Source organism: Tetrao urogallus (genome assembly GCF_951394365.1).
Source record: "Tetrao urogallus genome assembly, chromosome: 2".
Taxonomy (NCBI): domain Eukaryota; kingdom Metazoa; phylum Chordata; class Aves; order Galliformes; family Phasianidae; genus Tetrao; species Tetrao urogallus.
The window spans coordinates 109,004,339-109,028,344 of record NC_136814.1 but is presented as its reverse complement, the minus strand read 5'-3'; the positions used below and the strand labels follow the sequence as shown (position 1 = coordinate 109,028,344).

Below are 24,006 nucleotides of genomic sequence, written 5' to 3'. Positions count from 1 at the left end.
CGGTTTGAAAAAGTTTGTAAATTAGATTTCTAGACTCCCAGAATAGCTGGTGATGGAGCACAATCCATCCCATCTAGTTTAAGATTCAATTAATCATTTATTTTCTCTCCAAAGGAATCTTGGGTGCCTAAAAACTTGGCGTCTTTGAGAAGCAAATGAGAAATACTATTGTACCATGTGCAGTCTTGCAGAGAAAACGGTTGGGGGTGTGAGATGAAGTAATACTGGGCTGGTTGTTATGGGTTTTTATGAATTATGGGCTGAGGAATGAATATGAACAGGCTCAGCATAGGAGAAGCTAGGCTAGAAACACAGGTATTAATGTCTCTAAATTTCATGTGCAAGTTAGTGTTTACTGAGGTAATAAAGAAATGTCAAGGTTCTCTTTACAGTCCTTGAAATTCTTTGAAGGAATTTCTATAGAACAATTTCTTAATGGATTTGTAAAATTCAGGTTTAAGGTGGAGAGAATCAATCTGAAAGTCTTACATGTTACTCTCCATACATTTCTTAACAAACTGATGGAAAAAAAACACAATTACTTTGGCACTTACTGTTCATTTAAGTCAGAATCAAAGCACTTCTTCAGACCCTTGGGAGGGGGAAAAAAAAAAGAGGAAAAATGGAGAGAGCACCTGCCATTTATCTGCCAGATCCAGGGTTAATTCGCTGATAGTACCAGTGTTCCCTCCTTTCACAGCCCATCATCAGACAATAGGAGGGCATAAGCGGTGGCTGTCTGTGCCCCATTACTCTGCCCTAACAGCATCAGTTGAGTCAGGATGAAGTTAGAGTTAGGGTAGGATGGTCGGGTTGTGGTTGGACTTGATGATTTTCAAGGTCTTTTCCAACCTGAACAATTCTGTGGTTCTGTGGTTCTATGATTTGCAAAGAAGGCACATACCCGAACTAGCACCCGACCTGCCACTGCAGCCAAAGGAAGGGCAGAGTGCAGGCACCTCCAAGGGACAACTGAGCAACTTGTAGACACTTTCTTTAAAGGAAGGCAACTGGGAGCTCTTAACTTCTAGACAGCGTTTGTTGAATGAACAAATCTCCTTAGTCTCCCTCATAGCATACGAAGTGAAGGGATGAAAGAACGTCGCACCCATTACATACAGTCTTGCTCATGTAAGTCCAAGAACAATTGTTGTAGCTGAAATCTTGTCTAATTAAAGAGTAATTACTAAATGTGATTCAATAAGAATGCAGTTTAAATTCTTGTGCGCACACTTTTTTGTTCCTATGCCTCTCCTGCTGCTGAGCTCACCCTTCTGCTCCTCTGGGTCCTGAGGTCGGTGATCTCAGTCTCATGTTGGTGGCTGGGACATTGCAGTAGGTTGTAAACATCGAGACTACTACACTGAGAACAGGATGTTCATGTTGTTCATGTCTTCTTCCTCCCTTTAGGGTCCTCCTGGAATCATTTTTATATGTTTGTAAAGCAGAAATCCTTCACTCAGAGGGCGGTGAGGTGCTGGCACTGCCCAGAGCTGTGGTGCCCATCCCTGGATGAGCCCGAGGCCATGGATGGGCCCTGAGCAGCCTGACTGGGGGAACTGGGGCTGTGAAGTCCCATCCAACCTAGCCATTCTGTCATTCTATCAGTCTAAGAACTGAAAGCTGTTGCATCCTCTGGACAAAAATTTGCATCAGAAGTTTATCATCTCTTTAAGACAAGTTCAGGGCCAACTGACCAGCACAGAATCTTTTTGCAACTGTAAGCAAAAATAAGGGTCACCAAGGAAGTGCTGTCATCCACTGCAGGGCTGCAACTGGGTGTCCTGCCATGATGCAGAGGTAATGGGCAGGCATCACTGAGTTCCCTTCTATCAGTGAGTAGACTCTGGAGAAGAAACAATTTGACCTGGATGAAAAAAATGTATGTCAAATGCAATTGCAAAAGTTCACAGAATCACAGAATCACAGAATGGCCAGGGTTGGAAGGCACCTCAAGGATCATGAATCTCCAACCCCCCTGCCACATGCAGGGTCACCAACCTCCACGTTTAATGCTAAACCAGGCTGCCCAAGGCCCCATCCCCAGTTACATGTGAGGAAAGAAAGAAAAAAGAAAAAAAATGGCCAATGGTGAGAATGGTGGTGCATTTTCTTTTCTGTTCTGATCAGCTCATAGCTGAAAGCCCCCGAAGCAGACAGAGAGGAGGCACAAGCGCACATCCTGCCTTCATCTGGGCTGCTGGCAAGTCTGCCCATTTTGCTCTTCCAGAAGTAATAAAATCTGCCATCATCATCCAGCTAGTGCCAAGGCAAAGAGGAGATTTCTGCAGAATTTGTTGCAGAAAAATTAATTGAGGAGAGGCTTCTTGGCAGTTTGCAACCGTAACAGTTGTGCGATGTGCTGACACTGTGTTTTTATTCCCTGCTAACCAGATATTGCTGTCTTTACTGCACACGAGTGTCTCTTCTAGCTGTTGTTGGTACTGATATGGCAGCCCTCCATACGGTAGTAACTTAAGGCCACAACAGCTTTCATTTTGTATAGCACATATATTGTAAGGCCTCAGAACACTCCCCAGAAACAAACTCAGCACAGCACCAAGATGGGATGGTCTGCCTGTCTTCCATTTTGTGGAAATCCAGCTTTGCAAGCCCCCCCGTTGGCTGCAGTACAAATTCATACCTCACCAGAGAAGCCAATTCCTTACAAACAGTCTCAGTCTTTAGTTACACAGACGTGGACACATTCCACCTAACAGAACTGAGTGATCCATGTTGAAGATCTGTCTTTCTGAGCTTCGTATCAGCCAATGGAAGCAGTCAGACTTCTACAGCTCTCCAGAGAGCCATGCTGTTGTGCTCTCTGTCCCTCTGGTTACAGTAGGAACATAGGGTGACTACAGACCTCAGTAAACGCCTACATTTACCCAGGAAAGAAAGATAGATCAAAACAGAGCGAGTGAGCTGCTCAGAGTGTCTGAGTGGAATGGATACCCTTGAGATGACCTTCAGGCTGTATCTGTACTAGTGCAGTCTAGTAGTAAATGTGCAGGTTGGTGGTCTGCAGCTGATGGGTTGGAGTTTGGTGAGCCTCATGGTCCCTTCCAACCCAAACCATTCTGATTCTGTGATTCTATGGCTCTATGATAGTTCATACGAGCATACTGGTACAGTATAGCATACTATACTAATACAGCATATATTAGTGCCAGGTGACAGAGGGGGCCCTTTCTCTGTGCAATTACAGGATGCCCAGCACAGTCACATTTTCCTAACTGATTCTCAGTCAGATCAAAAGTTGGAAACCTTTCAGAGCTAGCAAAACATTTTGAGAAACATACAGTATTGAAGCCATGATTGGAGCCTGATGTTGGCCCCAGAACATGGCACAGTCCATTTTCACCTCTTTACAGTAGAGATGTGGTCATATTGCATGGATTGAACAATGGAGACAGCCTGGAAGTGTGAAGAAGGCAAGACTGTAAAAAATCAGATGTTTATTACTGTGGCTGCAGCTCCTTGCAGACAAGCAGAAGACAGGCCACCAAGCCAGGCAACAGTGAGCAGGAGCTGTCTGCATAAGGTGCCACCTCTGACCTCCCCTCTTGCACCGTGAGACAGCCTCAAATCAGAACAGTGAACATAAGAGGAGGACCAGAACTCTGCCCTGATGCATCCTACACTTCCATGAGCATTTGTAAGGTCTGTTTCTCCACAGATTTGCACTTGTCTCTCCCCCGTGTCTAACTAGCATAGAACTGCATCCCTCTTTATGTCCCCAACACGTTTCTGCCTACCTCCATATTGCCAGGTCAGCTCCACACCTTCTCACCATACCATCGTAGAATCTTTTCTGTTGGAAGGAACTTTGAAAATTTGAAGGCCACTGGTCCAGTGCCCTTATGACAAACAGGGACATCTGCAGCTGGATCAGATTCCTCACAGCCTGGTTTGGAATGTTTTGAGGATATTCATGGATATTCATACTCCTAGCCCTTCCCACATCCCACCCTCTCCAAGTACTTTTTATATTCCACCTTCTCCTTTCGAAGTCTTCCCAGGTTCCTAATGCCTTCATATTAGAACTACCCCAGCACTTGTCCTTATCTTTTTCATATTTCTCCATACCATCATTTTCAGCCATGCTTTTATTTCTCATATATTCATTCCTGCAGAAATGCAATGATTGCAGAAATCATTGCAGAAATGCCTCTCCATGCATCCTGGAAGTCTCTTCTCATCCCCGGGGAGCAGAAGTAAGGAATCTTCATGAGGAGAGCCATCCAGCTCCGACAGCCCATGCTCAGGGAGGTGACCTATCCCACTGCAGTCTGGTCCAGTTTCACCCTTTGGGCTGATAGCAGCTCTTCCCAGGCAAGGTCAGATCCAGCAGGAGCTGTTTTCCCACACCACTGGCAATACAGGAATGGCTACAGAACAAAAATTAGCAGCGAATATGGTTGAATATGCATTTTATTCTACTGTTCACCCACAGAATAACACCCAAATGTGCTGTTCCAAAGCTCATCTTCAGCCCACGGGTCCCTCTCTCCTCCCATGGTGTGAGGTGTCACTTCACATGTGGCTCATGCAGAGATGCACTTGTGACTTTCAGGTTAGTGTGGGCTTGATGGCCGGAATGCAGCCCTTGTGAAATAAGGGCAATAAGAGGAAAACTTGTCTGGCCAGCTCTATAAGGAGGCACAGAGGGAACCTGTGGCCTCCGCTCAGCTTCTGGTCCTTGAAAGATCCATGGAAACTTGGCATCTCTTCTGGAGGTAATTTTGAAAACAAGAGTTGAGAGAGTTGGAAAAAAAAAGAGGAATATTGATGTGAGTCCTTACTGTTGAGATTAATATCCTGTAAAACTAATAAATTCTTTATGTGGATCCTGTGAGCTGTTACTGGTGGAAATCATAGCTGAGGTGAAGCGGTTTACTGCTTAACCAACATTCAAGGAAGAAAATAGGCACATTAAAGGACAGAGACCTTTTACATTTCATAGATAAACTTTAGGACAGTGGAGTCTGTAATTAGAAAGGTGATAATTCAGGTTCGCTGGAGTTCTTCCAGGAGCACGAGGAGTGCTCCCAAATCAGCTGAACTGCCAGAAAATAAAGAGCATTCTCTGAGAGCAGTGAGAGCACAGCCACAGGAAGCCCTCACCTTCCTGTTTAAAATATACACCTATTTATTTAATATTAACATTATGTATGTAAGAATAATGCTATATCATAGAATCACAGACTGGCCTGCGTTGCAAAGTCCCACAGGGCTCCTCCAGTCCCAACCCCTGCTGTGTGCAGGTCGCCAACCAGCAGCCCAGGCTGCCCAGAGCCACATCCAGCCTGGCCTTGAATGCCTGCAGGGATGGGGCATCCACAGCCTCCTTGGGCAACCTGTGCCAGTGCCTCACCACCCTCTGTATATCTAAAAAGAGGTTGAGGATGCAGATTATGTAGTATATATTTGAAGGGTAAATGTTTGTTTTAATTTCCTACTGCTTCTCTTGGAAAATATACTGTGGAAGATACAGGGCACATTTTACAGATCCCAGCTGATGGTTTTGGAAGAAAATGAACTTTAATACCCCACACTGTTACCTCTTTAGCTTTAGCCCAAGTGCTCTGCTTTCTGCTCAGTAATCCTCTAAGCTCGTACAGTGCAACTGGAGCCTTATGAATGAAAGCATCATTCTAACAATCATTTATCAGATATAGACTAAAACGGTACACATTTCTGGCTCAGTCCTGCAGCGATAAGTCGTGGCAATATCAGAAATCACTTTTAGTTCTTTAAAACCGAAGGGAAACAGCAATTTGCGATGTCGTAGTTGGAATGAATGGGCAGCGTTCTCAGAAGCAATCACCTAAAATCAACTGATATATAGGTTCCTGGAGGAGGCAAACAATCTTGAAATGTCTTTTTAAAACAAAGCACAATTCTGCATTCTATTCCACATTTAAATTATGATGATTTATATAAATAGTTTGTTCATTTTATATTTATTGTTATTCGCCTAAGCAAATTCAGTGTGCTGAGAGCACACTGCACAGTGCTGCTCACAAAGCTTTGCTGACATAGAGGTAATGTGAGGGGAATGCCGTAAGGTGGGTGATTCACTGAGAGCACTCAGCACGCTGCTTCTTGTATGGATTATCTTCTTCTGAGCTTAGTAAGCAGCTTCTTGCTAACACAATAAGAAGCTGATACTTTCCAGAATTTTAGTCCCTCAGTTACAGTGATCACTCAATTAAATCTGTCGTCTGGGTTCAGGCTATCTGTCTTAAGCCCCTTGTAATGACTGTCACTGCAGCACTTTTAGATACGTCGAAAGCAGTGAGGGCAGGAGGAGTTGGACCTCGCAGTGTCATCCTCCCTTCACACCACTGGGATCCTTACAAGGGGCCATAGCCTGTCTGCCAGACATTTATCATCTCAAGGAATCATGGAATGGTTTGGGTTGGAAGGGCCTCAATGATCATCAAGCTCCAACCCCCCTGCCATAGGCAGAGACGCATCCCTCTCGACCAGGTTGTACAAAGCCCTGTCCAGCCTGGATTTCAGTGAAGGATCTCAATTAACTGCTTCTTATTTGTCAGAGAAGCTAATGAATACACACAGTAACAAGTGAGGTAGGACTGGCAATGCAGTGTCTGTTCCTAAAGCCAGCACTGGTGGTGTACTCCTGTGTGCATTATTCTACAAAGTGAGGCAGTCCCTCCACCTCCCTCCAGTGCTTTCAACTTCTCAAGTACTTCCCACCATCCCTATGAAATAATAGTAAACTACATACATTAGCATACTATGCTTTTTCCCATGTCCACAACATCTCATTGATAGTTGTAGGTATAGATTTGATAGTTGGGTATCTTAAAATGGCCAGGGAATTCAGCGTGCACAGCTGACAGAACTGTATCAGCTTTTCAGTAAAGCTTTTACTAGAAAATTGAGGAGAACCAGGGCAGCAATTACCTATTCTGTATTAAATTGTTAGCTCTCTGGCATGACTTTGCCCTGTCCATGGCACTTTTCCAAATAATTCCCAGATGCGAAGCAGGATTTGGATGTGACTATCTTATTGTGGAAGCTAAAGATGCATAAGACAACGGAGATGCTTAACCAAATGAGTTGGCCTCAGTGACAGAGAATTAACCTTGGAAATGTTTGATTTATTAGGATGGGTACAGATTAGGAATCTTCAATGACTGCTGCAGGGATGTATGCACTACAAAAAATTCATCAGAGAACGAATTCCTTTACCAGCCCTTCTTCCCCTCTGTTCCTCCTTGATGTTACAGGAAAGTACATATTCCAATTAATTTAGTGTTCAGAATTTTGGCATCTGAAGTTATGGATATTCAAATTAATCATGTGGAAAAGGTGGGCGGTTAAACCAGCAGGCTCACTGCTGCTGGGATCCTGAGCAGAAAGGGCCCCCCAAGACAGAAGCAGCACATATTGCTTTAAGGCTACAGTGAGTGTCGCCAAGATAATATTTAAGTGGAACGCTTAATTATAGCCCTCTGGGACAGATTGCTAAAGGTCAGGCTCCAGCTGCATTAATGAGCAGCTAAATGCCTCTGAGAAAGGCTTGTTTAAGTGCTGCACAGCCAGCACACTCATGTTTGTAATGCCAACACTGGGCGGATCAGATGTCGGTGGGAGCTTTGCCATGAAACGAAAGCTCATCTTGTGCTTTGTTTACAACCGTTTCACCAGGTTTTATGGGAAGCAGCTTGAAGATGAGGCCATGAACTGTGAGAGCTGGCAGTTTTAATTCCAGCTCTGTGTGAGATCTCTGGGTGGTGATTTGGGGCTGAAGTGTGCCATGCTTCCTTCTGAAAAAGCTGAAGAGCACCAAAGGCAGGCATTGATGGCTTTTGGAAGAGGCAGCAATCATCTACTATCTTCTATATTGAGAAAGCAACCCTTTTTAACAGATGCCTGTTACTTTGTTTGGCTCTGACGATATATGAATCCCTACACGATGGCATGCACTGGTTGATGTGAGGATTTAAGTACATGAATTGCAATAGATATTGTGTGTCATAGAGAACAGCAGGGCCTGCTTGACTCTAAGTGGGCTGCAGAGATGGGGAAGGGCTTGGAGGGCAAACGATGCAAGGGGCAGCCGAGGCCTTTGTGCTGGTGGGACCCATGGGGGTTGGTTTGGGCAGTGTGGAGCCAGGGTTGGACTCAGGGATCCTGATGGGGCCCTTCCAACTCGGGATATTCTGTGACTGTGTGGTTCTTAGTGCACATGGATTGATCCTTTTGTTGTGTTAAATCTGGCTTTCCTTCTGCATTAATTGCACTGTCGCAAAATTGGGATGGTAACTACAACAGCCTCACAGATGTCACAATATGCACAAATATACACAGTGCGTGTGGCAGTTATGTGTGAATCACTGTATCGACCCATGGATCTGAATCAATTTGTAATATCTGGTGGAAAATAAGGCCTGAATGGGATACAGTGAATGTGATAACTTCTTATATTAGCTCAAAAGCAGGTTATTAATATAAGGTTAAGATTAGGAAAGTGAAAACAGAGAGGACATAAGGCACCAGATTTAAGGTCAGGAAGAGCTGCACAGCTGTAATTCATGTGCATATGGATTTTAATGTGGTCAGCCCGAGAGCACATGCAGGGACAATGAAGTCATTCAGAGTGGCTCAGTCCAAAGGGTTTTTTCTGCTCTGCATCCTACCACTGATGTTGGCAAGTTCTTAAAAATTAGGGTATCAGCAGGACAAGAGCAAACACTCCCCAGACTCCAGTTGCTTCCTGGCTCACTGGCTTGCAAAGCCAGACCTGTTGTGTCTCTCAGTGCAGTTTTTCTCCCTGGAGGTGTTCAAGGCCAGGTTGGATGTGGCCCTGGGCAGCCTGGTCTAGTATTAAATGTGGAGGTTGGTGGCCCTGCATGCAGAAGGGGGGTTGCAGCTTCATGATCCTTGAGGTCCCTTCGATCCCAAGTCATTCTGTGTTCCTACAAATGTTTTCAAGTCCACTTAACCTCCAGAATGTCTGGTACTACACAGTGTCACCAGGTTTAAAACAATTTTTATGTGTCTAATTTTTATGTAGTCATGGAGCAACTAACATAGCATACATATTGCAGCTTTAATATTTCAGTAGGACTACATGGTAAGACACAAAGAGTAGGGTTTAAACACAGTAATTTGGTTGAGTCATTTCTTTGCTTCATTTTGCTTTTCACTCTGTTGAGCAGCCCTTAGATCCACAGCTGGGCTTTTGCTGAGACCATCATAACCATCTTACATTCCACCTGAACAAATTCCTGTATCAGCATTCCCTGGCACCATTGTTTAATTCCTGGTATATACGTAACATACAGATCTTGATCTGCAGCATGTGATGTCCAGGGTAAATCCCGAGGCAAGCTGTGGATATAGGCAGGGCTTCCTCCCCAAAATGCCTCCTCCATATTCTCATGAAATGCAGAATCTGGGCTTGGCTGTTAGGGAATAGAAAGGGAGATTTAATTCCTCTTTTTCAAATTGCTGAGTCAGCCTCTGTATTCCCTTCGCACCCAGCAAACAGAAGCAAAAGGTGAGCAGTGCCTCCCACTCTGCCCTCCCACCCCTTCTCCCAGGTAAACAAATGTCAGCAAATCTGCACTCAGAGAAGTTTTTAAAATATGATTCTGGCAGCAGATGGGCTCATTCACTTCAGTCTCTCTACTGAAGTCTCTCTACTCATTCACTTCAGTCTCTCTACTCTCTACTCAGTCTCAGGATGAGCAGTTTGGATGGAAAATGGAAGTGCTTGAATGAAGGGCAGGCATGCTGTGTGCTGCAGCACAGAGCAACTTCCAGAAATTATCAGGCAAGGAATGGACTTGATCTGCATGACATATTGAGATAAAAGTTTACCCTGCTTTTGTTACCTAGAATCTGACCCTGGAGTAGCAACTGAAAATGAGCTATTTCAGCCAGCAGGGCATTCCTGTGCTCTTTAGCATAACCATGAACCAAGATAACCACAGGAACTGACTTCAGCCAGCCCAAAGCTGTCATGCCCTATCAGGCATTAGGGGTGCATGAGAAACATTCTCCATTGGTCAGTCTGTAGTTCTTTAAAAGGGAGATAAATCCCCACAAAACTTTGTCCAGGATGGCTTCCAGCTGTTCAAGCAAATCACAGAATCGTAGAATGGCTCAGGTTGGAAAAGACCCTAAAGATGATGGAGTCCAACCGCAGCCCAACCATCCCACCCCAACTCTACCAGCCCTCCGCTAAATCATGGCCCTGAGCACCACATCCAAACGGTTTGAAAAATGTACAATTACTCTCTGGTACTAGAAATCAGCAAATATCAAACTCATTGTGTCTGTTTAAGTTTATAGTTTCTGCTGTATGCAAGAACCAAACCAGGTCAGAGCACTTTCTGTTCTAGAAATTCACTAGTACATTATTCATCTGATTTCCTGGTGGCTGTTGCTAGTCAAAAATGCAGCTGACAGCAAAGCTCCTATTGGTCAGTGTCACAGGTCCATCCAATGCTTTTAGCATAAATTAGCATATAATAGATTCATTAATAGCTTGATCTAAATGCAATCCCTTGTCTTCTACATGCCATATATAACTGCATCAATTAATGGCTGTGTCCATATGCGCAGTGCTTGTTTACAGTGTTCATTAGAAGGCTGAGACAACAGAAAGATAGAAGTATTTTAGTTCATTACTGAGCACAGCAGAGAACTAAGTGGGCTTCCAAGTTTATAGACAATTTGTAAGCAGTATGTATAAGCTTAAACATAAATCTCAGTTAATGAGGTTTGCAGTCTGATGACTAATCATATCTACTGCGACCTTCTCTGTGTTCAGCTCTGTTTCAATGCATGGCATGGAGGTGTTGCTATTAAATATGTCATTCACATCCCAAAAGGAGAACAGCTTCTTGTAAATCGTAAAATGTTACCTTAAGATGAACTGTGGAAAACAAAATCCTGAATATAAAGCGTTGTCACTGTGGTTCAGTTAGAAACATGTTTGAGTTCAGACTAGCAGGTCTTTGGCTCGTCTCCGGTGCTCAACACTGGGCTTCTCCCCAGGGCTGCTCGTGTCAAAGGCCTTTTCAACATGAAAGATCCAAAACTGCATAAGATTTAAAATCAGTGCTGCCAAACTCATGTTAGTTTTAATCACTCTTCACATCAACATCAAGGTCCTGTTATGCTGGTCCCTGTGCAAACTAGTCCAACAGGGATTGCCTTGAGGAGTCTCCAACAGGAGAGGTTGCAGAGAAGGGATTTGATATCTGAATAAATTATTACCATCTGCTCTAGCTCAGGTTGCACTGTCTGTCGTTTAAGTCTGGGCCTCTTTATTTTGCTGTGGATGGAAAGGGTTTAGTGAGTGGGCTGGCACGGACTGCAGAGATGGTTAGCTGAAGGGGGCACATAAAAGAAGACCAAAAGTGAACCACCACTTTTCATCTGTGTTTCCAAAAGATTAGTATAAAGATAATTTACAGATTGCCACTTATTAGTATCGTGGAAAACAAATTAATGGAAGGAATTGCTAAGGTTGTTCCATCGTTCCATCATTCCAGCATTTTCTTCTACAGAATATGTATCTATAGAGACTTCCTTCTGCAACGGAAGGATTTAAGAAGCCAGGCTTGGGACAGAAATTATGATTAATATCACACAATTTTAGCTGTCTAAAATCAGGCTCCTATTCTAAATTAGATGTCTCAGCACTCTGTTTTACCAGTTACAAAGAGAGACATTTGATTTTGGAGAGTTGTGCCAATATATAATCTTAGACCAAGGCAGTAACCACCTCCTGCAATAGTCACTTCACAGGGATTACCCAGTTCTGTCTGTGATTAAGAAGTGTGCAATATTTTATGGGAGCAGTGATTGGCTGACACTAGATTGTCCCGGAAGGCCAATACAGAGCAAGCACAGCCAGAACCAAGTGTTTCCTCTTTCCTCGTTGCCTTTTACTTTCAGACACTCACATGGTTGATAACTGTCAGACTCTGCTGCAGTACCCATGGGGACACAGACTCTTTTATGTTTTGGTCTCATCAGCAATTCCTAGAATTTTTCAAAGGCTTTTAGAAGTGCTTCTGTGAAAAGAAAGCGGTGTAGACACATGGAGCACACATCAAGGCATCAGCCATCGTCCCTGCGTTTAATAGAAATGTCCCAAGGTGCATCACGGTATCGCAACTGTATTTTTAATGGGTTTCACACTACGATAGGGATCCATCACCAGGTAGGAACTGGGAGCCACTACTGTGTGTGTGCCATTCACTGGGAGAAGTACTGTCATGGGCATAACTGTCTTCACTTATGATATTACTGATAGCTTCAAAGTGCATTTGCTGGGTCTGTTGAAAGTGTTAAGATTGAGCAACAGCAACAGCCTTGTAGGCACTGCAGATTTCCCTGAGGCCCTTGTTACTGAGGATGCACGGAAGACCTTGGTAAGGTTTCATCGTACTTGGTTCAACAATCCTGATATAGAGCCCAACTCTGTAAATTAGTCAGTTTATTTTGGTAGGAATCTGTCACTTAAAAGAACAATTCTACCCTTCATGGTTTTCAAGATGAAAAGGCACAGCGGGGTGTAAACTCCTCTGTCAGCATGTCTGCATAAATTTGGTTAACTCAAATAGGAGAAAAAATGTGTGTGCCATTTCATCGCAAGGAGAATGTACCTAGAAACGATTTAATTTCTCTGTTAAATGCTTTTTGATATGTCAGAAAGGACCACGTCCCAGATGAGATAATCGTATGATTAGATAAAACGAAATTTCTACAGGACACTCATCAGTGGCTCTTGACTTTGTATTCGTGGCTTTTAGCTCAGTACATTCAGAAGGTACTGATTTGATGGTAGCACTGACAATCCTTATGGCTCAAGGTATCTCCTTGCCTTGGAAAATCCCAGTGAGTGCTGGATATTGCTACCACAGTGACATCCTCTATTTCCAAAACCAAAATCATTCAGGCATCTTGAAGGTAGGATGAGATCCTGCTTCACCTTTTGCATTGATGTACTGGTCTGAAGGAAACCCCTCACCACTGAGAGTGGCTGAGAATCTCACCTGACAGATCAGACCCTCTTAGTTACCCAAGTTACTATTTACATCTATGTTTTCAGAGAAACCAGTCCTTGCCTCCTGTATATACATGAGAAGATTACAGTGTGCCTGCTCTCAACAATTGGAGATAATGCTTGAGCTCCTTAGAGGCAGTAGCATTGAGCAAAGCTGTGCTATGGCATTTTCCTCTTGAAGTTCTTTTCCTATGATTAAGAACCCAGTGATATTTTTCCTGTGATGATGTGGTGGTTTAACCCCACAGGTAAACCAGCACCCTGCAGCTGCTTGCTCACCTCCCCAGGTGGGATGGGGGAGAGAACCAGAAAGGTAAATGCGGGACAACTCGGAGGCTGAGATAAGAGAATTTATTAGGCAGCAAAATCTTCTTACTCAACCAAAGCAGAGCCAGGAATTCATTCACTGCTTCCTGTTGGCAGGCAGCTGCTCAGCCACTCCCAGGAAAGCAGGGCTTATCATGCGTAACAACCTCTTGGGAAGACAAATGCTGTCATGTGAGCATCCTCCCCTTCCTCCTTCCCCCCATCTCTTACTGCTGAGCACACCACCACATGGGTTGGGATATCTCTGTGCTGACTCCTTGCCCCTCCCAGCTCCTGCGCACCTCCAGCCCCTGGCGGGCAGCGCAGCATGAGGACCTGAGTCCTCCTTGGCTCAGTGCACTCTGCTCTGCAACAACATCGGTGTGTTATCACCACCGTGTCCATCAGACGCCAAAACACGGCGTCATATGGGACTCTGCAAATAACAATGACCAATTAATAGCCCCATCACAGCACTCATTGCAGGGTTTCTCTGCAATATTGGATATCACTGAGAAATGTAAATTCTCTTCCTGATGACTCAACACAAAAGAGTAGATGCAGTCATGCTGACCCACTTCCAAGAAGGCTTACAAAGACTGGAGGTTCCCAGCCCTTTCTTCCAGCAGTGCCTGGTGGTTTCATTCTGAGGTCCTGGTGAATTTATGCTGAATTAGATTCCTAAACCAAGGCATTAGCAGAATCAAAAGTGAAAAGGCATACTTTGGTGAAGACAACACTGAAGTTAGGCTCGTCTTCACAGTAATGTGCTCTGAAGTATCTTAAGTCAAAGCATTTTGGTATCTTGAGTCAAAACAGGGATGTAAGAGACCTCAGGAACAACCTTGCAGCACTTAGACAGGACACACATAACACCTGCTCTGACATTTCTTAATCCCACCTTTTTTTCAGCCTTGCAGTGAAGACTTTACGACCTTCTTAGACGGTGTGCTCTTGTGTTTAATGAACCTTGAAGGAGGAAAGATTTGTTTTTCTAATGTTCTTTTTCTGCAAATGAAGCCAATGATTCCTTGTTCTCATCCCAGTGGAAATTACAAATAACTAATTTCTGTTCTCTTCCTAATAATTTTTTCACACTAAGTGGTATTGAGTCCCCATCCACTTTTTACTCAACAGGGAGAAAAAGAAAAATAACAATAATAATAATAAAAAAGACAATTTATTCAGCTTTTGTTCGTGCAATCTGTGTTTTACAAACATGTTTCTTTTCAGTTTATTTTATTTTATTGCCAAGGTGTTCACCCCACATTATCAAAGTTATTTTTTTAAACGTCATGCCCCATATCAGTAAAACTTCCATCACATTAAACAAAATTATTATCTCATGAATCTTATTTGGTATTTCTTTAAATAAAGTAAAAAATAATTTTTTTACATGTAAAAAATATTATTAACTTGTTCTCTATCCACCTTGAAGATCCCCCTGGCCACTAAACAATCTTATTCCTTGGTATGAATTTCTTTCATTTGATTTCCTAACAAAGTTCATGACTTCATTTGTCTACATTACATTTTGTACACTGACATCCTGAAACTTCTGGCCGCTTCTCCAAGTTTAAATTCTAATCTTGCTCTGCAGAGGATTTGAAATCCTCCTCCATTCAGACTCACGTGCAAATTCTGCAAGATGTTCACATCAAAAGGAAATGGCCCCAAGGTGAATCTTTGACGTGGTCGCACTTCAAACATCCTCCTGAGAACTGATCATTGGAGACAACTCTCTATGCATACGGTTTCAACCATTTGAAGATATTTTCCATTATCTTCCTTTAGGCAATATTTTCTTCATTTTCCTGTCAGAGTACTTAGTGCAATAGTATTAAAAACTTACTAAATCCAGGAGGAAGATACTGAAAGACTTACAAAGATAGATATCAGGTCTCCTTCTCATGTGGCCAGTTTCTTTTCAAAGTAAGAAATTGTTGACTTGAACTTACTTGGTTTTGATAAATCTGTATCAGTACTAATAATTGTTCATTAATTTATCATTTGAGATAGTAATTCATCTGATGGACATTAAGTTCTGCAGATCTTTTTCTTTCTCCTTTTTGAAGAAACGGTTGCTATATATGCCCTGTCTGTTATTCTTGGACCATCTCATCTAAATTTATTCTTTAAGGTGACTGCTAATAGGTCACAGATTGCCTTGACTTGGCTTGAAAATGATTGATTTCTCCATGTTTCTCCAACTTAAATAAATTTAATTCTTTAAAATGATCTTTAATAACAGCCGTTCCCCCTCCTGCTGGGGCATATAAACAGGAGGGGAAGGGCTGTTTGTGAGGGTGGGTGGTGATGGGACAAGGGGAATGGTTTTAAAGTGAGACAGGGGAGGTTTGGGTTGGATCTGAGGAGGAAGTTTTTCCCCCCGAGGGTGGTGAGGCAGTGGCACAGGTTGCCCAAGGAGGCTGTGGATGCCCCATCCCTGCAGGCATTCAAGGCCAGGCTGGATGTGGCTCTGGGCAGCCTGGGCTGCTGGTTGGCGACCTGCACACAGCAGGGGTTGGGACTGGAGGAGCACTGTGGGCCTTTGAACCCAGGCCATGCTGGGATTCTATGATCACCTTGGCAATCGATGATTATTAATATGTTATTTCTCTTTTGTGAATTTTATCCCTTCAAACTTATTTAATATATCATGTCGTAATTTTGTTTTCAAAATTGAGACAGCAAAAGCCTTCTGTAGTTCTACCTTCGCTGTAGATTCCCTTACCTGCCCTCTTAACTCCACAAACGATAGGCTTATACTGTCATTTGTCTTCTCTCATCTTAGGTAGTGATAGGCTGATGCTCTTCTGTCAAATAAAGTATTGCTGTATTCAATTCATGCCATCTTAGTGCTAGAGGAACTTGACAGTTTTGACCCAAAGCCAAAGACCTTTAAACTTTCCTAGAACCAGGCACTGAATGTAACTCCACTGTCAGTTTTGTGAGTGACATCAGTGATGGAACTGAATGCAATTTCACAGAGTGACTGTGGTGTCCAAAACATCAGAAATGTCAGGAAAATATTGGAAGTAGAAGATGTTTATCTGGGAAGATGAGCAGAGACTATTTGTAAAGTGTGGTGTCAGAGTAGTGATGCGGGAAAACCAGTCAGAAAAGATTTCTTGTACTGGTGGGAGGGGAGTTACTGCACTGAGTTCTCCAGCCCTGTGTTTGTAGGAGACAGCTGAAGTTGAAGTTTTCAGTAAATTTTAGATTTCTGTAATAATAATCATAAGAGAATTAGTGCCAGCTTTCACCCTCAAAGATGTCACAAATATCAGTGCTTTATTCCCTTACGATACTACTTGCTTTATTAGGAAAAACATATCTGGAGTTTAATTAGAATATCTAAATGTTAAGTGTAATATGACTTATGCACTGGTGTATAACTCTCTTCCGCTTTTCACATACCTTTTTATCAGCCAGCAATGTGCCCCTGTGGCCAAGAAGGCAAATAGGATATCCTAACCTGATACACTGATATTTAGAAGTTAATCACTACAAAAATATGGCAAAGGTGCAACTGTGGACATAATCTTGTAGACGGGAAGAAAAGTTTATCACAAATTTTTGAAAGAGGTGTTGGAACATTCCTTCATCTACAGCTTCACTGAAAAATGCCAGTTCACCATAACTTCAACTATTTCTGCGAAAGGGCTTCTGATAAATTTCCAGTTAAAGGTTCCAGAATGATCTGCAACATCCATTTTAGCATTGCTAACGGTTCGGGTCTTTTTCTTTCTTTGACTTCACCAATCACTTTTAGCTCTGATGGGCAGCAGAAGGCTCCTGCAGTTATTATCTCTGAGTACCCTCAAGCAGCAGGCCCACGGAGAGGCCTGTGGTAGAAGGACGAAAATCTCACAGACCATTGTGCTCCTAGAAGGTTTGAGCAAATTGATTTCTAGAAGGAAGAAAAAATCCCAGTTTCTCCTCTCACAGAGTGGACGATAAGACTCAACTATTTGGTACTGTGCTGGCAAATTAGCACGTGCATCTTGGACAGCCAGCCAGCGAGCACAAAGGTATCTGTGTACATGTGGTCAAAGAGAGATGTTAGAAGTGGGATGGATGCAGGGAACATCCACGTATGAGCAGGAACAGAGGGCGCATGCATCAGATGGCCAGTCATGAGTCATTGCTCAGGAAACAACAGGCTTACATTTTGCTGACTTCAGCCATGAAATTTTACTGGCTGAGTGTTGGAACCGAAGAAAAGCAAGTCTATCTTTTATTCTGCAAGTAATGAAGTTATGAAGCTTCTCGTAGCAGGAGATTTTGGCGGTCAGAAGTATGATGGAATTTAAAACTGGATTTGAAAAATGGATAAAAGTCCTTCAGAGCCTCCAAACATGACGTTGCAAATACAGCCTGTGGTTTTGGCAGGCCTCTTGGCTGAACACCAATGTTTAGGACTCTGAATTGGGAAATGATTATTCTACACATTCCCTATTCCATCATCTTTTTCTTTAAATATCTGTCCCTTTTGTCAGATCCAGAGGTAGAACAATGCTCGGCTTGACACAGAGTGGCTATTGTCATTTTAAAGAAAGAAGAGAGAATTTAGAGAGGAAAGACATTGTCGATATCTAATTTAGACACTCCATGAGGGTTCCCAGTGTGAGCTCTGTAGTTTCATGATTTCCCTTTGTCTGAGATCCCAGCCGGCTGCCTGGAAGAGTAAGGACAGGAAGGGGAACCGAGGTAGAAAAAAACTTCACTACTGAATGTGATTCTTCTGCCCCAGTGGGTGAGACAGGAAGGTGGGAGGAATGATAGCAGCAGCAGAAGCAGAAATCTAGTGCTCAGCTTCCCTCATGAGAGAAGGAAAAGAGAGAGAGAGAGAAAAGTGTGGTCCCTAAAACTGGAAGAGAAGAGACAAGAACCTGGTTATGGCCACTTGGGATCTGATCATCACGTCATACATTTCAGGGCTTTTAATCAGAAATGTTTGAAAAAGGACCATTCAAAACTGATCATGAGATAGAGATGGGGTGAACGCGGACACCTGAGGAAGACTTTTGTGCTCTGCTGTACCCAAAACAGAATACACCATTCAGTTAATCTGTGTCAGGGTGTGGGCACTGGTCATGGTGCCCAGTCAGCCTGGTCCACATCCCACAGCATATCCACTCTTGCTTTAAGCATAATATAAAATCACAGCTGAGCTGTTGAATTCTGCAGCTCCGCTCAGCCCAAGGAGGCCGTTCTTTCTGCTTGACAGTCCAAATGTGACAGTGTGCAAGGCAGCTGTGCTTTGAGACTCTGAACTGACTCATGCCTAACTCACCAGGGAATCCAAAATCCCTCCTGAACCAAGATGCCAGTTCACAAGAGAGCAGTATTTCTGCATAGGCATTTTGCTAACTGCAACATTTCTGTACTGCTGTATGTTTATCTTTCACTGGGGACACTGATCTGCAGTAAAACGGGTAACTTTCTCAGAACTTGACAGTTTATGCTGTAATTTCCCTTGTCTAGAATGGCAGTGAGGAGTCTGTTTTGGGCAGCTGCATGAATCCAGACCATTTAAATCAGAAGACAAACTCAACAGACTTTTTGTTCACTATTATGCACTTCATTATTTACAAATATCCTTGTCATAATTTCTGGTTTATTACAAGCAAATTACCTCCTGCTTTGTTGCATGCAGTGCTACCTCAGAGAGTGGAGAGACAAAAACAGGGACAGAAACACTTGTGGTCTTCTACTTCTTTCTCTACTCAATAATGTGTTTCCTTATGTAGTCCAGAATTTTGTCAGGGCTTGATCCAGAGCACAGAGAACCTCAAATTTAAATACTTGTTTTAAATTTTGGAACAAAATAATTGTTTGAAAGCCAAACCCTTTTAGCTGCAGATGTTATTTTTTTCCCTCTTGTTTTACTGTGCTTAGTATAGATATAATATATGTATACTATATGTAAGCATAATATGCTTTATACACACATGTAACAGAGGAATATGTATATAGTGTGTGTATTTTATAATCTGTATGTATCCACATATGCCATATATGAATTTGTATATGTACATAATGAACTTTTTTAAGAAGTTAAACATTTTCCTGTAAGCTTACTTTCAAATTTACCATTCTGCCCTTAAATTTAATTGCTGTAGAATTCCTGGACTGTGGCTATGAGTCAGATGACAGTAAGTGCATATTTAGCCTCCATTTCTAGTAAAAAGCTGTACTTCTAAAAATAGTTCTCAGAACTCAACACAAAATAAGAACCTTTGGAGCACTGTTTGGCTCAGGCTGTTTCTTGAATGCCCACTCAAGTGAGCTAAGAGAATTCCTTCTTACCAGGAGCTGATGAGAGAGGAGAAGGGACAGAAGGGGAGACATAATCGTCAAAAGAAAACCCCAAACTTTAGTTCTACAGATCAAATTCCAGACCATTAATGTGAACCAAGGATCTGGTAAATCCTCTACTCAATATCATTACCAACATGTCAACTTTTCTACAGCATGGTTGCTTGCATGAGAATTTCAGGCAGGAAGAGAACCATCCTACAAATCATCCTGGTTATTTGTACTTAATGGCAGAATACATTTTCTCTTGTTGAGCATTAGTAATCAATGTGTCTCTTTCTTGGTCACACCTATTTTTTTTCACAATTGCTTTCACAAGTTACAGCATTTCTAGAATTAAATGTTGATATTTGCATTAGTAAGTGTTTCAAAATGAATTTCTTAAACACTGAAAAATATAGTAGAATGTCTCAAAGAATTTTGAGGAAGAATCCATTCATAAGAAAGAGAGGAAGGAGGATCCAGGAAACCACAGGCTTGTGAGCCTCATCTCTGTGCCTGGGAAGATCGTGGAACAGATCTCCTGAAAGACATGTTAAGGCACATGAGGGACGAGCGGGTGATCACAGGCAGCCAGCACTGCCTCACCAAGGATAGGTCGTGTCTGACCAAACTGGTGGCCTTCTGTGATGAAGTGATGACATTGATGGACAGAGGGAAGGCACCTGATGTCATCTCCTCAGATTTCTGCAAGGCCTTTGACACGGTCCCCCACATCCTTATCTCTAAATTGGAGAGATACGGATTTGAGGGATGGACTAATCAATGGATAAGGAACTGGTTGGAAAGTTGCAGCCATAAGGTTGTGGTCAATGGCTCTATGTCCAGGTGGTGGTCAGTCATGAGTGGTGACCCCCAGGGGTTCATCTTGATAAATTCAAAAGGTGGGCTCTTGTGAATATCATGAGGTTCAACAAAGCAAGGTTTTGCACTTGGATAGGGGTAATTCCAAGAATATATACAGACTGGGAAAAGAGCTGCTTGAGGGCAGCCCTGCTGAGAAGGATTTAGGGGTCATGGTAGATGAAGAACCTAACATGGGCCAGCAGTGTGTGTTTGCAGCCTGGAAAACCAACGGTATACTGGGCTCCATCAGCAGAGGGCTGGTCAGCAGGGGCAGGGAGGTGATCATCCCTCTCTGCTCTGCCCTCGTGAGGCCCCATCTGCAGCACTGTGTCCAGGTCTGGAGCCCCAAACACAGGAAAGATGTGGGGCTTTTGGAGAGCATCCGGATGAGGGCCACAAAGATGCTCAGTGGGCTGGAGCACCTCCTCTATGAAGACAGGCTGAGGGAGGTGGGCTTGTTCAGTCTGGAGTTGAGTAGGCTCTAGTAAGACCTCATTGTAGCCTTCCAATATTAAAAGAGCCTAAAAACAAGAGGAAACAAGAGAAACAACTTAAACAACTTTTTACACAGATAGTGATAGGACAAGAGGAAAAAAAGGTTTTAAACTGAAGGAAGGAAGATCGAGATTAAATGTCTGAGGGAAATTTTCTACTGAGAGGGTGGTGATGTGCTGGAACCGGTTGCCCAGAGGGACTGTGGATGCTCCATCCCTGGAGGCGTTCATGGCCAGGATGAATGGGGACCTGGGAAACCTGATCTGGTGCTTGATCTAGAATTTGGCAACCCTGCCTGCAGCGGGGGGCTGGAATCTGAAGATACTTGCAGTCCCTTCCCACCCAAGCCATTCTGATTCTGAACGTAATGTTTACCTTCATCCTATACAGGTTATTCATTTCAGAACTGTTCGTGAAGATCAGTGAGTGTCTTTCAAATTATATTTCATAATTTCACTGCAGGGATGATAAGCATGGGGCCTTTGTTTGAGTATCTGCATATGATTTCTGGTATCCAGCCTTACAAAGACACATCACAATTTCTAATTTGTATAACAGGTGATAAAATCATAACTAAACTTATGACTATAACTTAGCTGACAACATTTTTTTACTTCTGGAGGATGAAAATGTGGGTCCTCTTTTATCTATGCACACGTATATGCTTTGTTTTCTCATTTCAGGTCATGGAACCAAAGGAGTATTTGAACTTCTTTCAGGATGGCGTCGAACAAGAGAGAATCTTCCATTCAAGGACAGAGTAGCAGATGCCTACTCAGATGTCATGGTGTCCTATACAATGACAAGCTCCTTGTATTTCATAGCCTTTGGCATGGGCGCAAGCCCTTTCACTAACATTGAAGCTGTAAAAGTCTTCTGCCAGAACATGTGTGTCTCCATCCTGTTGAACTACTTCTATATCTTCTCATTCTTTGGCTCCTGCCTGGTCTTTGCTGGCCAGTTGGAGCAGAACCGTTATCACAGTATCTTCTGCTGTAAAATCCCTTCAGCAGAATACCTGGACCGAAAGCCTGTGTGGTTCCAGACCATGATGAATGATGGTCATCAACATTCTTCTCATCATGAGACCAACCCATACCAGCATCACTTTATCCAGCATTTCCTCCGAGAGCATTACAATGAGTGGATTACCAACATCTACGTCAAGCCTTTTGTGGTGATACTGTATCTCATCTATGCCTCTTTCTCCTTTATGGGGTGCTTACAGATCAATGATGGAGCCAACATTATTAACCTTCTTGCCAGTGAGTCTCCAAGCGTCTCCTATGCCCTCATTCAGCAAAAGTACTTCAGCAACTACAGCCCGGTGATAGGATTCTATATTTACGAACCTCTGGAGTACTGGAATGGCACTGTGCAAGAAGACCTAAAAACACTGAGCCAAGGGTTCAACACAGTGTCCTGGATCGAGCAGTATTACCAGTTTCTTCGAGTGGGCAACATCAGTGCAACTAACAAAAGTGACTTCATCAGTATCCTCCAGAGCTCCTTTTTAAAAAAGCCAGAATTCCAGCACTTCAAAAATGACATCATATTCTCTAAAGCTGGAGATGAGAATAACATAATAGCTTCTCGTCTGTACCTGGTGGCCAGGACTAGTGAAAACACACAGAGGGAGGCAGTGGAATTACTGGAGAAACTGAGACCACTCTCTCTTATACAGAGCATCAAGTTCATAGTGTTCAACCCTACCTTTGTTTTCATGGACCACTATGGTTTATCAGTAACTATGCCTGTCCTGATTTCTGGTTTTGGCATCCTGCTGGTGTTAATACTGACCTTTTTCCTGGTTATCCATCCTCTGGGAAATTTCTGGTTAATTCTCAGCGTCACCTCAATAGAGCTGGGCGTCCTTGGCTTGATGACCTTATGGAATGTAGACATGGATTGCATTTCTATACTGTGCCTTATCTACACCTTGAATTTTGCCATAGATCACTGTGCACCCCTGCTTTATACATTTGTACTAGCTACTGAGCACACCCGAACTCAATGTATAAAGAACTCCCTCCAAGAGCATGGGACAGCCATTTTGCAGAACGTTTCTTCTTTTCTTATTGGGTTGGTCCCCCTTCTCTTTGTGCCTTCAAACTTGACCTTCACACTGTTCAAATGCTTGCTGCTTGCCGGCAGTTGCACACTTCTGCACTGTTTTGTTATTTTGCCCGTCTTTCTAACCTTTTTCCCACCTTCCAAAAAGCACCACAAAAAAAAGAAACGAGCCAAAAGGAAGGAACGAGAAGAGATCGAATGCATAGAGATTCAGGAGAATCCTGATCACGTGACAGCGGTCTGAAAGGCGCAGAAAAAATAAGAATATTTTCTCTTTTTAAAAAAGTGTTGCACAGAGATGCAGGGAAAATAGAGCAAAGATCTCAGCTGCTTGTGCTGGCCAGGTCTGACAAGGCAAAGGAAGATCAAGAAGGGGTATTCATGACACATCAAGGTGCAAACTTTTTTTAACAAAAATAATGAAAGTGAAAACAACCACAGATATTTCCTTTGAATTCTCATTCTCCACCAGGGAAGAGTTTATTGGCCATTAAATGTTTCTGAGTATCAAACTGTAGCTCTAACGGGAATTACTTGATCTGTCATATTTAAGACTGAAGCAAAGGTGGAAAAAAAAGTTACCATTAAGTAAACAGTAGGGGAAAAAGAGAATACTTTGATAAAATTGCCCAGAGCAAAACAAAACAGAACAAAACAAAGAAAAACAAAAAGCATTTCAAGCGAGAAAAGGGAACAAAACCTAAAAATGTCATGGTATTTTTCCTTTTCTTGAGCAAGTAAAGATAAAACCTATGCACTTGGGAAGTAGGTGTTTAAATCAGCCTAAGCCAAAGTACTTCCCAATTTCAGTATACCATGTATATCTATAGCATCACAGTTACAGTTAATGTGAATTTCAATGGCAAAGCTGAACTGCCAAGGGAGAGAAATCCTGTTCA

The 24,006-nt window shown here is 42.8% G+C and overlaps 1 protein-coding gene across 2 annotated transcripts in view; it reads left to right on the top strand.

Annotated features, from left to right (window-relative positions):
- The window catches only part of PTCHD4 (patched domain containing 4), a gene marked incomplete at both ends in the record, with an annotated part of 78,113 nt that extends 54,762 nt beyond the window's left edge, over positions 1–23,351 (top strand). For both annotated transcript variants that reach the window (XM_079550752.1, XM_079550751.1), the window contains one exon: positions 21,718–23,351. In XM_079550752.1, coding sequence (XP_079406878.1) covers positions 21,718–23,351 — 1,634 coding nt within the window. The remainder of the gene's footprint in view (positions 1–21,717) is intronic.
- Positions 23,352–24,006: the final 655 nt, after the last annotated feature.